At 49.8% G+C, this 11,451-nt stretch overlaps 1 protein-coding gene across 1 annotated transcript; it reads left to right on the plus strand.

Annotated features, from left to right (window-relative positions):
* The first annotated feature begins 578 nt into the window (after window positions 1–578).
* Window positions 579–966, plus strand: KCNE1 (potassium voltage-gated channel subfamily E regulatory subunit 1). The gene has a single exon (XM_027703280.1). It carries the CDS (start codon window positions 579–581, stop codon window positions 957–959), a length of 381 nt encoding a protein of 126 aa, XP_027559081.1. The 3' UTR covers window positions 960–966.
* The last annotated feature ends 10,485 nt before the right edge of the window (window positions 967–11,451 follow it).

Below are 11,451 nucleotides of genomic sequence, written 5' to 3' on the forward strand. Positions count from 1 at the left end.
TATATATATTATATATAAAATACGTTATAATATACTTTATAATAATAATAACTTTATAATAATATTATTATCTAATAATATATATTTTTATATATAAAAATACATTATAATATACTTTATTATTATAATAACAATAACTTTATAATAATAATATTATATAATAATATATATTATATATAAAATACATTATAATATACTTTATAATAATAATAATAACAACTTTATAATAATATTATTATATAATAACATATATATTTTATATATATAATACATTATAATATACTTTATAATAATAACAGCTTTCTAATAATATTATATAGTAATGATTTTTTTTATATATAAAATACATTATAATATGTAATAAATAATGTATATAACATGTAATACAATAACACCCTCTGGAACGTAAATCGAAGCTCAGCTTTGGGGAAATGTTGGTTTCTCTGCTCTTTTGGGATCTCCCCGTGCACTCTGCTCATGGTTTGCTCATCCCTCCCCCTGGGTGGGTTCCTCCCTGCAATCTCCCTGATTTTTACCCTTTTCCAGACAAACCCCCGGCGAGGAGGAATCGGGAAGAGATGCCGGCGCCGCCCAACGCCACGGCCCTGGAGCTGCTCCTCTCCAAGCTGCTCCAGGATTACCTGGAGCGGGGCAACAGCTCTGCCCCCACCCCAGTGAGGGCTGTTGGCAGCAGCCTGGAGATCCTCTACGTGCTCCTCATGCTGGGGCTCTTCGGCTTCTTCACCGTGGGGGTGCTGGTGACCAACCTGCGCTCGCGCGGCCCCACCGGAGCCCCCGACCCCTTCGACACCTACATCGCCTCGGACCTGTGGGGCAGGAAGGACAGGGAGCTCCTCCAGGCCAAGGTGCTGGAGAGCTACAAACTGTGCTGCGTCCTGGAGAACCGGCTGGCCCTGGAGCGGCCGGCGGCGCAGATCCCCGAGGAGAAGTGTCCCTAGGGATCGGAAGGGAGGGACGACGGGAGCGGGGCTTCATGAGGGTCTTGCCCATCTGCTGAGCCTCTTGGGAAGGCTGAATAATCATGAGTGATGGTGAAGCTGATGGGTCTGTGAGGCAAGAAGCTCCTGGTGGCCCCTTGGAATGGCTGTGAGGTCAAGGAGGTGTCCTGGTTAGAACAGCTGGGACCAGTTCATCACTGGATGGGTGTAACCCAAAACTGTGTATTCTAGAGCCTTCCATGCCATTTCCCAGAAACTGTTCTCAATAGACCATTTACACCCTCTGCCCAGAGCAGCCCTGACTCCTCAGGCCGTAAACTGGGTGTTCAGAGGCCTGAGAGACAGGAGGGTGCTCCTGTCCTCACACCCAGTGTGGAACTGTGAGATAGGAGGGTGCTCCTGTCCTCACACCCACTGTGGAACTCCCCGCCCTGAGGGAGGTACTGGGCATTCCTGCCTGAACCTGAGGATAGATAATCTTGGAGTCTTGGGACTTTTTTAACCACTTGTGGGATCCAGAGGAAGACTGAGACCACCACTCTCAACCAGACTGCACCACCACTCTTGCCCAGACTGCACCAACACTCTCACCAACAGGTTTTTTCCCCTCTCCTCTTACTTTGGGCTCAGGGGGCCCAATGAACCCCACTCTGTTCATGCCCCAGGGTGCCGGGTTATACATTTGGGGTTTGTGGGTTAAAACCAACTGTTTGCCTGTATAATCGTATTTATTGTATTATTTTATTTTAAATTGTTATTCTGACGTATAATCTCTCCTTTGAGTTGAGTTCATTTCCCCTGCCCCAGCACAGGAAGGTCTTGCCCATCTGCTGAGCCTCTTGGGAAGGCTGAAGTGCCGGGTCCTGCACTTTGGCCACAACAACCCCCGGCAGCTCCAGGCTGGGACAGAGGGGCTGGAGAGCAGCCAGGCAGGAAGGGACCTGGGAGTGTGGATGGACAGGAAGCTGAACAGGAGCCAGAGTGTGCCCAGGTGGCCAAGAAGGCCAATGGATCCTGGCCTGGATCAGGAACAGTGTGGCAGCAGGTCCAAGGAAGTGATTCTTCCCCTGGACTCAGCGCTGGTGAGGCCACCCCTGGAGTGCTGTGTCCAGTTCTGGGCCCTCAGCTCAGGAAGGACATTGAGGGGCTGGAGCAGGTCCAGAGGAGAGCAACGAGGCTGGGGAAGGGACTGGAGCACAAGTGCTGTGAGGAGAGGCTGAGGGAGCTGGGGGGGCTCAGCCTGGAGAAGAGGAGGCTCAGGGGAGACCTCCTCACTCTCTGCAACTCCCTGACAGGAGGGGGGAGCCGGGGGGGGGTTGGTCTCTTTTCCCAGGCAACTCTCAGCAAGACAAGAGGGTTCAGTCTTCAGCTGTGCCAGGGGAGGTTTAGGTTGGAGATTAGGAAGAATTTCTCTGCAGAGAGGGTGATCAGCCACTGGAATGGGCTGCCCAGGGAAGGGGTGGATTCTCCGTCCCTGGAGGTGTTTAAGGACAGACTGGATGTGGCATCAGTGCCATGGGCTGGGAACCACGGCGGGGTTGGATCAAGGGTTGGACTTGATGATCTCAGAGGTCCCTTCCAACCCAGCTGATTCTGTGATTCTGTGATTCTGTGATTCTATGAATAATCAGGAATGATGGTGAAGCTGATGGGTCTGTGGTGCCTGGGGAGGCAGAAGCTCCTTGGAATCTCTGTGAGGTCAAGGAGGGGACACACAGAGGGAACATCACGGACTCAGCAGCTTCACCTCCCGAAAAACAGCCCTGAGCTGAAGGAGGGCAGGGTTAGGTGGGATATTAGGAAGGAATTCCATCCCTGGAAGCATCCAAGGCCGGGTTGGAGCCACCTGGGATAGTGGAAGGTGTCCCTGTCCGTGGCAGGGGGTGGAAGGAGATGATCCTTCAAATCCCTCCCAACCCAAACCCGTTCCGTGGTTTTATGACTCCATAAAAAGGCAAAAGCTGTTGTTACCAGTGGGAAATTAGAACTTAATTAGAACCAAATTGGACCCAAGCTAGGCTTTTAATTTTTTTAGGGTTTTAATTAGTTTAGGGTGTTTTTTTTCAGTTTCCAAGCATTGCTTAGACAATCATTTCCAAGTGAGACCAATTTCTTCCGAGGAAAAGCAGCTGAAATATTCCATTTGTATTTTTTATCCAGAATAATCCCATGACCTGCACAATGCTGTGGATTGCCTATTTCTTTCGGAATCATTCACTTCTCTGGGGTAAAATTTCAGGAAAAAAATCATTTTTTTTGTTTCTGGCAACTATTTCTGTGGGAAAACAAAATTTGGAGGGAATTTTTAAATAACTGTTGTAGATGTGGCCCTTGGGGACACGGGTTAGTGATGGGCTTGGCACTGCTGGACCTGGAGATCTTAGAGGGCTTTTCCAATCTCAATGATCCTAATTCACAGCACGTTCCCCAGCCTGGGCTTGCTGGTTATTTTTGATTCTCCTCATGGATGGGAGTTGATCCTGGGGGCAACATCCATGTCCAAAGGTTGAGCAGCCCAAGGGTGTGACATTTCCAGGCTTTCAATCCCAATTAATTATTAATTAATTAAATTAAATTATATTTTAATTAATTAAATATTAGTTAATTAAAATAAGGGAATTTCCACCCTGGGAAGAGCAATTCCACCAAGTTTCTGGTGTTTAACCAGGGACACAGGTGATGCCTGTGCTTCACTCAGAGCTCCCAGGAGCAGCTCCTTGTCACATCCAACCCAAAATCCAGGCCAGGAAGGTTTTCCTGCCCTTGGCTTCCTTCTCCCTCCTTCCTGGGCTGTGTCTGCTGAGCTGAGGGGGCACAGGCAGCCAAACTCAGCTTCCACCTCTCTCCAAAAACAGGAGGAGCATCCCCCCTGGACACTGCAATACTCAGAATAACAACTTTACCAGATTGAAGCCTGGGTTTTTTTGTTTGTTTGGGATCAAAGAAACCACAGTCTGGGCAGGAGACTTAAATTTAAATTTAATTTAAATTAACTATTTAATTAATTATTCAATTTAAATTTAATAATTTAAAAAATTATTAAAAAGAATGATTTTTATTATTCCCGCTCTGCAGACACACATCCCATTTTGAGCTCCTGGAGAGGAAGGAGGAGTGGGAAAGGCTTGACTGTTGTGCAGAGCAGCTGCTCCAAAGGCAGGTGGTTTGGATGGGCAGCAGTGCCAGCCCCAGCACATCCCTTTTCCAGGCACTTCTGCAGCCCTGCACTTCCATTTAAATCACATTCCAGCCCAGTTTGTCCTCCCAGAACGCTTCAAACCCTTCAGAATGCAGCCTTGGTTTCTTTTAAAGCTATTTATCCAGCTCCTACCATTAAGCTGAGGGCAAGATCCATGTTTTCAGCTTGGAAAATCTCCATCAGCTTCATTACCCAGGGCACTTTTCCCCCTGGAGGAACATAAAACAAATCCCAGCTCTGGGGAAATGTTGGTTTTTCAGCTCTTTTGGGATCTCCCTGTGCACTCTGTTGCTCATCCCTCCCCCTGGGTGGGTTTCTCCCTGCAAAGACTTTGTTTAAACTCGCCTCAAAAGTGACCTTTCATTAATTAAAACCCGTAATTACATCAAAACCTCTGAACACGAAGCTCCTCCAAGAGCTCCTCCAGCAACTCTCCCTCCATCCCGGGGTGTTTTCAGGTGTTTTGGGTCTAAGCCCTGGCTGCTCACTTTATTTTAGGTGGTTATTTGTGACAATATCATGGCAGCCTTTCTTTATTCCCATATTTTAATTTCACCAGCCCTGCCTTTTGATTTATTTAAATAAGAGAGGAACCACCAGGACTCAACGTGGTTTTTCCTGTGTCACCCTTTGAGGGCAGATCTGGACTCCCACCGTGGGTTTTCACATCACCTCGTAGTTCTTTCTTCCCCCCCCTGCTTTTTTCACTTGCACAAAGCAATAAAATACGAATTCCAAACACACTTTGTGGCCTCAGCTGCTGTTTTTCCCTCCCAACCTGTTCCACGAGCTGGGGGGAAGGTGCTGCTCCCACCCACGGGCACCCACTCACCCGTCCCCTCTACACCCTATTAACCAGGGCCAGGTGCTGGGAGATCTCCCAGGGCACCCAGATCTGGGCAAATATCAGAAGGTCAGGAACAAATTCCTCACCTCCAGGAACTCCCAGGGTTTCAACCCCCCCCAGGGGCAGTTTGGCTCCGTGTCCGGGGCAGCGATCCCGATCCTGATCCCAATCCCGATCCCGGCTCAGCCCTTGAGCAGGAATTGCCCAGTTTTCTCCCCTGCAGCACCTGCCTGAGGGGACCCCGGGCTTTGTGACCCCCCCAAAATGACAAGGAACTGCTGGAATGAGCCTGGAGAAGGACACTGAGTTGATTCCAGGGTTGGAACAGCTCTGCCATGAGAGAGCTGGGAGTGCTCACCTGGAGAAGAGAAGGATCCAGGGAGAGCTGAGAGTTCCTTCCAGGGCCTAAAGGGGCTCCAGGAGAGCTGGAGAGGGACTGGGGACAAGGGCTGGAGGGACAGGACACAGGGAATGGCTTCCAACTGCCAGAGGGCAGGGATAGATGGGATATTGGGAAGGAATTCCTGGCTGGGAGGGTGGGGAGGCCCTGGGATAGAATTCCCAGAGAAGCTGTGGCTGCCCCTGGATCCCTGGAAGTGTCCACACTGCGCTGACACAGGACCCATCTCTGACTTCAGGTAACATCAGAAACAGGATCCAGTGCCCAATGAGTGCCCAGAAATGTGGGATTCGTTCACTTGCTCCTCATCTTTGCCATGGACCAAAGGCCACCAACAAACTGCTCATCAAAGAGAGCTCATGTTTCCTGATTTCCTGCTCGTTGGGGAGGTTGAGGAATTTTAAACCCATTAAGCAAGTCTTGCATTTTCTTTGGCCCAAACTTTAAAAGTCTTTTACTCAGGAGACATAAAACAGCCAAGGAGACTCAGAGGGTTATTTTTCTCCAGGCAGCCTTTTCTCCCAGGGAACAAGGGACAGGAGGAGAGGGAACGGCCTCCAGCTGTGCCAGGGGAGGCTCAGGTTGGCCAGGAGGAGGAATTTCCTGCTGGAAAGGGTGGTGAGGCCTTGGCAGGGGCTGCCCAGGGAGGTTTGGAGTGCCCAGCCCTGGAGGTGTCCCAGGAAGGCCTGGCCGTGGCACTCAGTGCTCTGGGCTGGGGGACAAGGTGGGGATGGGGCACAGGGGGGGCTCTTTGACCTTGGAGCTCTTTTCCAACCTCAGGGATCCTGGGATTATACAGAAATAACATTTAAAATTTACACCCTGCATTGTTACAGCAACGTGATGGGAACACACACAGAGTTTGAGCAAAACCAGAGCCCAGGGGAGCAGCTTCTCCCCTGGGGGTGTTGGAAAGGTTCTGCTTTGTCCAGCTGCAGATTAACCTGGAAGTTGTGTGGGACAAAACCCCACCAATAAAACATTTATGAATAGCAGCAGAAAGGAGGACAGAAAGGTTCTGTGCTGCACTTCTTGGAGGGGAAATTCAGTCCTCGTGCCTTGGGGGGGAAGAAGCTCCAGGGATCCAGGGGCAGCCACAGCTTCTCTGGGAATTCTATCTCAGGGCCTCCCCACCCTCCCAGCCAAGAATTCCTTCCCAATATCCCATCCAACCCTGCTTTTTGTCACTTTGAAGCCATTCCCCTTTGTCCTGTCACTCTATCCCTTGGAAATAGTCTCTCTCCATCCTTCTTGTAGCTCCTTCAGTTCCTGGAATGGAGACCAACATGCCCAAGCAGTGACTCCAAGTGGTTTATACCCAGGAAACCAGGATGTGCCCAAACTGAGGGCTCATCCTTTGCCTTCAGTGCAGAACTTCCCCTCTCTTCTTTCCATCCTGGAGAGCTCCAAGCTCTTATTTCCCATCTCACGGAGAACCTGCAGCAGGTGGCTCCTCATTGTACCCCCAAAACCCCTCAGAGCTGCAGGGATGGGAGGTCAAACCCCTGGGATTCAAAAGCCCAGCTGGAAAATACTTCTTCCAGCCCAGAGTGTGTGAGTTTAAAGTGAGTTCCCCCATCTCACTTTATAATTATCAGCGTTATCTTGATCTGCAGCTGGCTGGGTCAGACCTGCTAAACCTGGAAACAGAGACAAGCAGGAGGAAACAGATAAAAATAGAAGATAGGGGCAATCAGGAGCAGGCAGAACATTCTTTTACAGCTGATAACTGGTGTTATCTCACATAATGCTGCTCTGGCATCCTGTTTCATTTTTACACCAGCCTGAACTCCCTCCCTAATCTCCCCATCCAGCTGGAGGCATCCAGTGGAACCTCCAGGGAGCCTTTCCCAGGAACCTGCTCCAGGCAGGGCAGAGGAGGCTGGGGGAGGTCAGGGGATGTGGGAGGGAGCCATCCAGAGGGGAATCTCAGTGGGAATCTCGTGAGGTTTAACAAGTGCTGGTGCTGCACTGGGGTGGGGGCAGCCCCCAGGATCAATCCAGGCTGGGGATGAAGAGATGGAGAAGGACTTGGGGGTGCTGGTGCCACCCTCACAGCCAAGAATTCCTTCCCAATATCCCATCTATCCCTGCCCTCTGGCAGTTTGAAGCCATCCCCCCTTGTCCTGTCCCTCCAGCCCTTGGAAATAGTCTCTCTCCATCTTTCCTGGAGCCCCTTCAGGCCCTGCAAGGCCACAATCAGGTCACCCCAAAGCTTCTCCTCTCCAGGCTGAACAATCCCAGCTCTCCCAGCTTTTCCTGACATCCAGTCAATGGAATTCTCAGTAAGGGACACTCCTGATTTTGTCTCCAGGTGCACTTTTCACACTGTTGCCCAAGAAAAGCTCCTTATCCCAGCTCTGAGCATCCATCCTGATTTGAAGTGTCCCAGGCCAGGTTGGACGGGGCTTGGAGCAACCTGGGCTGGTGGAAGGTGTCCCTGCCCGTGGCAGGGGGTGGAATGGGATGGTCTTTAAGGTCCCTCCCACCCCAAACCATTCCAGGAATCCATGATTTAACCCTGCCAGAGGAGCCCTTGATCCAGCAGCTGTTCTGCTTCATTTCCCTGCACATCAACCTCAAACTTGGGCTCTTTACTCAGCCCCAAGGCAGCAGCAGATTTAGGAACCCCCAATCCCATGGGACCTTTTGTCCTGGTGGTGTTTCCTCAAGGATTTACTATCAGTTTCTCACCTCCCAAAGCAAAACACAGCTGGGACAAGAGGGCAAACAAAAACCTCCCCTCAGCCCTGCCCCTGCAGGGAGGATCCTTCCCTGGGCTGCTGGAGCAGAAATCACTCCACAGGTGCCTCTGGAAGCAGAGCTCACTCCACAAGTGCCTCTGGAACCAGAGCTCACTCTACAGGTGCCTCTGGATCTGAGGATCCCAGGGCTGGATTGGAGCCGGAGGGATAAAAACACCAAAGTCTGATTTTTTGGCCTTAATTTGCAAGAGTTGTGATGCAAGAATGGGCAAAGCAGCACCTTCACCAGCCTGGCACCCTCTGGGGTTGACGCCCAAAATCAACCCCCTGCTGTGCTTCTGTTTATTTCCTCCCTTCAAAAAAAAAAAACCAAAAAACCAAAACCAACCAACCAACCAAACAAACAAAAAAAACAAACAAAAAAAAAAAAAAGAAAAAGAAAAAACAACCCCCCCAAAAAAACAAACCAAAAAACCCAACAAAACCCCAAACAAACAAATAAACAAAAAACCAAACCAAACAAAAAAATCAAACAAAAAACCGCAAAACAAAAAGACCAAAAAACAAACAAAAAAACCCAAAAAACCAACCAAACAAAAAACAAACAAAAAACCCACAAAAAACTCCCCCCAAAAACCCCAAAAAAACCCTCAAAAAACACCCAAACAAACAAACAAAAGAAAACAAACAAAAAATCAAAACAAAAGATCTCTGTCCATCCAAATCTTTCCATCCAAGTCTTTCCATATAAATCCTGCTCTTGAGAAAGGGATTGTAATGGAATAAAATGCAATTTGAATAAAAGGAAGAAGATGGGAAACACACCCTGGTTCAAGCAGCGTTTGGGCAAAGCTCCAGGGATGGGGGGGATTGTTGGGGTGTCCTGGGCAGGGCCAAGGCTTGGACTGGATGAGCCTTGGGGGTCCCTCCCAGCTCAGGAGATTCTGTGGGTTGCTGCTAATCCAAATTCCAGTGGTTCTGGATAACCCCCTGCAGAACAAGGCAATAAAAACAGGGTCTTTTTGGTTTTTTTTCCAACAAATCATTTAACCCACCATGTGCACACTGAACAGTCTCTCCCGGATTTCTCTCCTGGATTTGCTCCTGATTTCTGCTCCCAGAAGTCACTGAAATGCAGAAATCACCGGGGCAGACACCCCAGCTCAGCTTTCTGACCTGGTTTTCTCCCATTTCCCACATCATTCCAGGGGAACACGACCATGGCCACCCTGGGACACGCTCAGGAGGGAAGAGGAAAGATGTCCAGAGTGGAGGGAGGAAGGAAGGAATCACAGAATCCCAGAATGGTTTGGGTTGGGACATTAAAGATCATCCAGTTCCACCCCCTGCCACGGACAGGGACACTGTGGAAAACCCCCTGGATACACCTGGGTGGGAGCAGAGGTGGAAGGTGACCCTGCCCATGGCAGGGGGTGGCACTGGATGGGCTTTGAGGTCCCTTCCCACCCAAACCATTCCATGATTCTGTGACTCCTCCTTTCCTCCCTTCAGGCACTTCTCCTCTTCCCTCCCAAACTTCCTTCAGTGAGAACCATCCCAGGAAATGCATCACCTGCATCCAGGTCCTTCCTCTTTATTTATCCACAGGCAATTTTGGGGGAATTTTGCAGAGAATTCAGTCACCTGTGACATTTTAGAAAGGGAGAAAAGAGCTGTCACCACATCATCAGACACATTTGTGGGTTTATCCCACAAATTTAATGGGATTTATTCCATTAAAGTTCAAGGAGGAGGAGGAGACCACACCTCCTGCAGGGACCAGCCCCGTGTGTCCCAGTTGCTGACCAGTTGCACCAGTTGTTGACCAGTTAAACCCCAGTGCAGGTGGCTCTGAATAACTCGTTTTCCCTGGAAATCTCCAGGGAAGGGGGAAGAGAAAACAGGGAATCACAGAGGCAGGGACAACCTGTCAGTTGTGTGTCCATCCCCACAGTGGTCCTGCCCAAATATTCCTGCTCTGGCCACACCTCCTTCTTCCATTTTTGGGACTTCCTGGGCAGATCCCAGAGGCTGTTCCCAGCTGTTCAGCCTATGGATTTAGGAAGGAGATGGGCTTTAAGGTCCCTGCCAACCCAAATGTGGGATTTTAATACGATTTGAGGAGCTCGGGGTTGGTGTCTGAGGAGCTCACGGTGCTGAAGGGCACAGGGCAGCACCCACAACCTCCTCTGCTCCCTGCCTGGGGTCAACCACGGCAGGAAAAAGGTCTTTGTGAAGTTCCAGGTGGACACCTTCCACCTCTCCTCCGGCCTAAGCCCATCCAGGGGGTTTTCCACAGTGTCCCTGTCCATGGCAGGGGGTGGAACTGGATGATCTTTAATGTCCCAACCCAAACCATTCTGGGATTCTGTGATTCCTTCCTTCCTCCCTCCACTCTGGACATCTTTCCTCTTCCCTCCTGAACGTGTCCCATGGTCGTGTTCCCTTGGAATGATGTGGGAAGTGGGAGAAAACCAGGTCAGAAAGCTGAGCTGGGGTGTCTGCCCTGGTGATTTCTGCATTTCAGTGACTTCTGGGAGCAGAAATAAGGAGCAAATCCAGGAGAGAAATCCGGGAGAGACTGTTCAGTGTGCACATGGTGGGTTAAATGATTTGTTGGAAAAAAAACCAAAAAGACCCTGTTTCTATTGCCTTGTTCTGCAGGGGGTTATCCAGAACCACTGGAATTTGGATTAGCAGCAAACCACAGAATATCCTGAGCTGGGAGGGACCCCCAAGGCTCATCCAGTCCAACTCCTGGCCCTGCCCAGGACACCCCAACAATCCCCCCCCATCCCTGGAGCGTTGCCCAAACGTTGCTTGAACCAGGGTGTGTTTCCCATCTTCTTCCTTTTATTCAAATTGCATTTTATTCCATTACAATCCCTTTCTCAAGAGCAGGATTTGGATGGAAAGACTTGGATGGAAAGATTTGGATGGAGAGAGATTTTTTTGTTTGGTTTGGTTTGGGGTTTTTTGTTTGTTTGTTTGTTTTAGTTTTTGTTGGTTCTTTTGTTTGGTGTCCCCACAGACGCTCCCAGTCTCCAGGGCTCAGTTTTCCTCCTCCCGCTGCGGGCTCGGCTCGTCCCAGGCTCGTCCCAATGTGATGTTTTGCCTCCTCAACGCGTAGCCCGTGGTGGAAACAGGATGTGAAGCACAGGATGGGAGTGGCAGCAGCTTCTGTGGCTGGCCTGGAGGTGACACTGCTCAGGTGGTGTCCTCGTGTGCCTGGGCGGGAGCCAAAAACGTGAACGCGGAACCGCCAGAAACGCGGAGTTTTATTTTCCTTTGGTCGCTCCCCGGGTACAATTAAAGGGCAATAACCAGAATTTTACTGGCAG

Source organism: Neopelma chrysocephalum, unplaced genomic scaffold, assembly GCF_003984885.1.
Source record: "Neopelma chrysocephalum unplaced genomic scaffold, ASM398488v2 Primary Assembly neopelma1_219, whole genome shotgun sequence".
Lineage (NCBI taxonomy): Eukaryota > Metazoa > Chordata > Aves > Passeriformes > Pipridae > Neopelma > Neopelma chrysocephalum.

Bases quoted from the DNA above. Each gene is read 5' to 3' on its own strand.
- KCNE1 (XM_027703280.1), top strand. From the start codon at position 579: ATGCCGGCGCCGCCCAACGCCACGGCCCTGGAGCTGCTCCTCTCCAAG.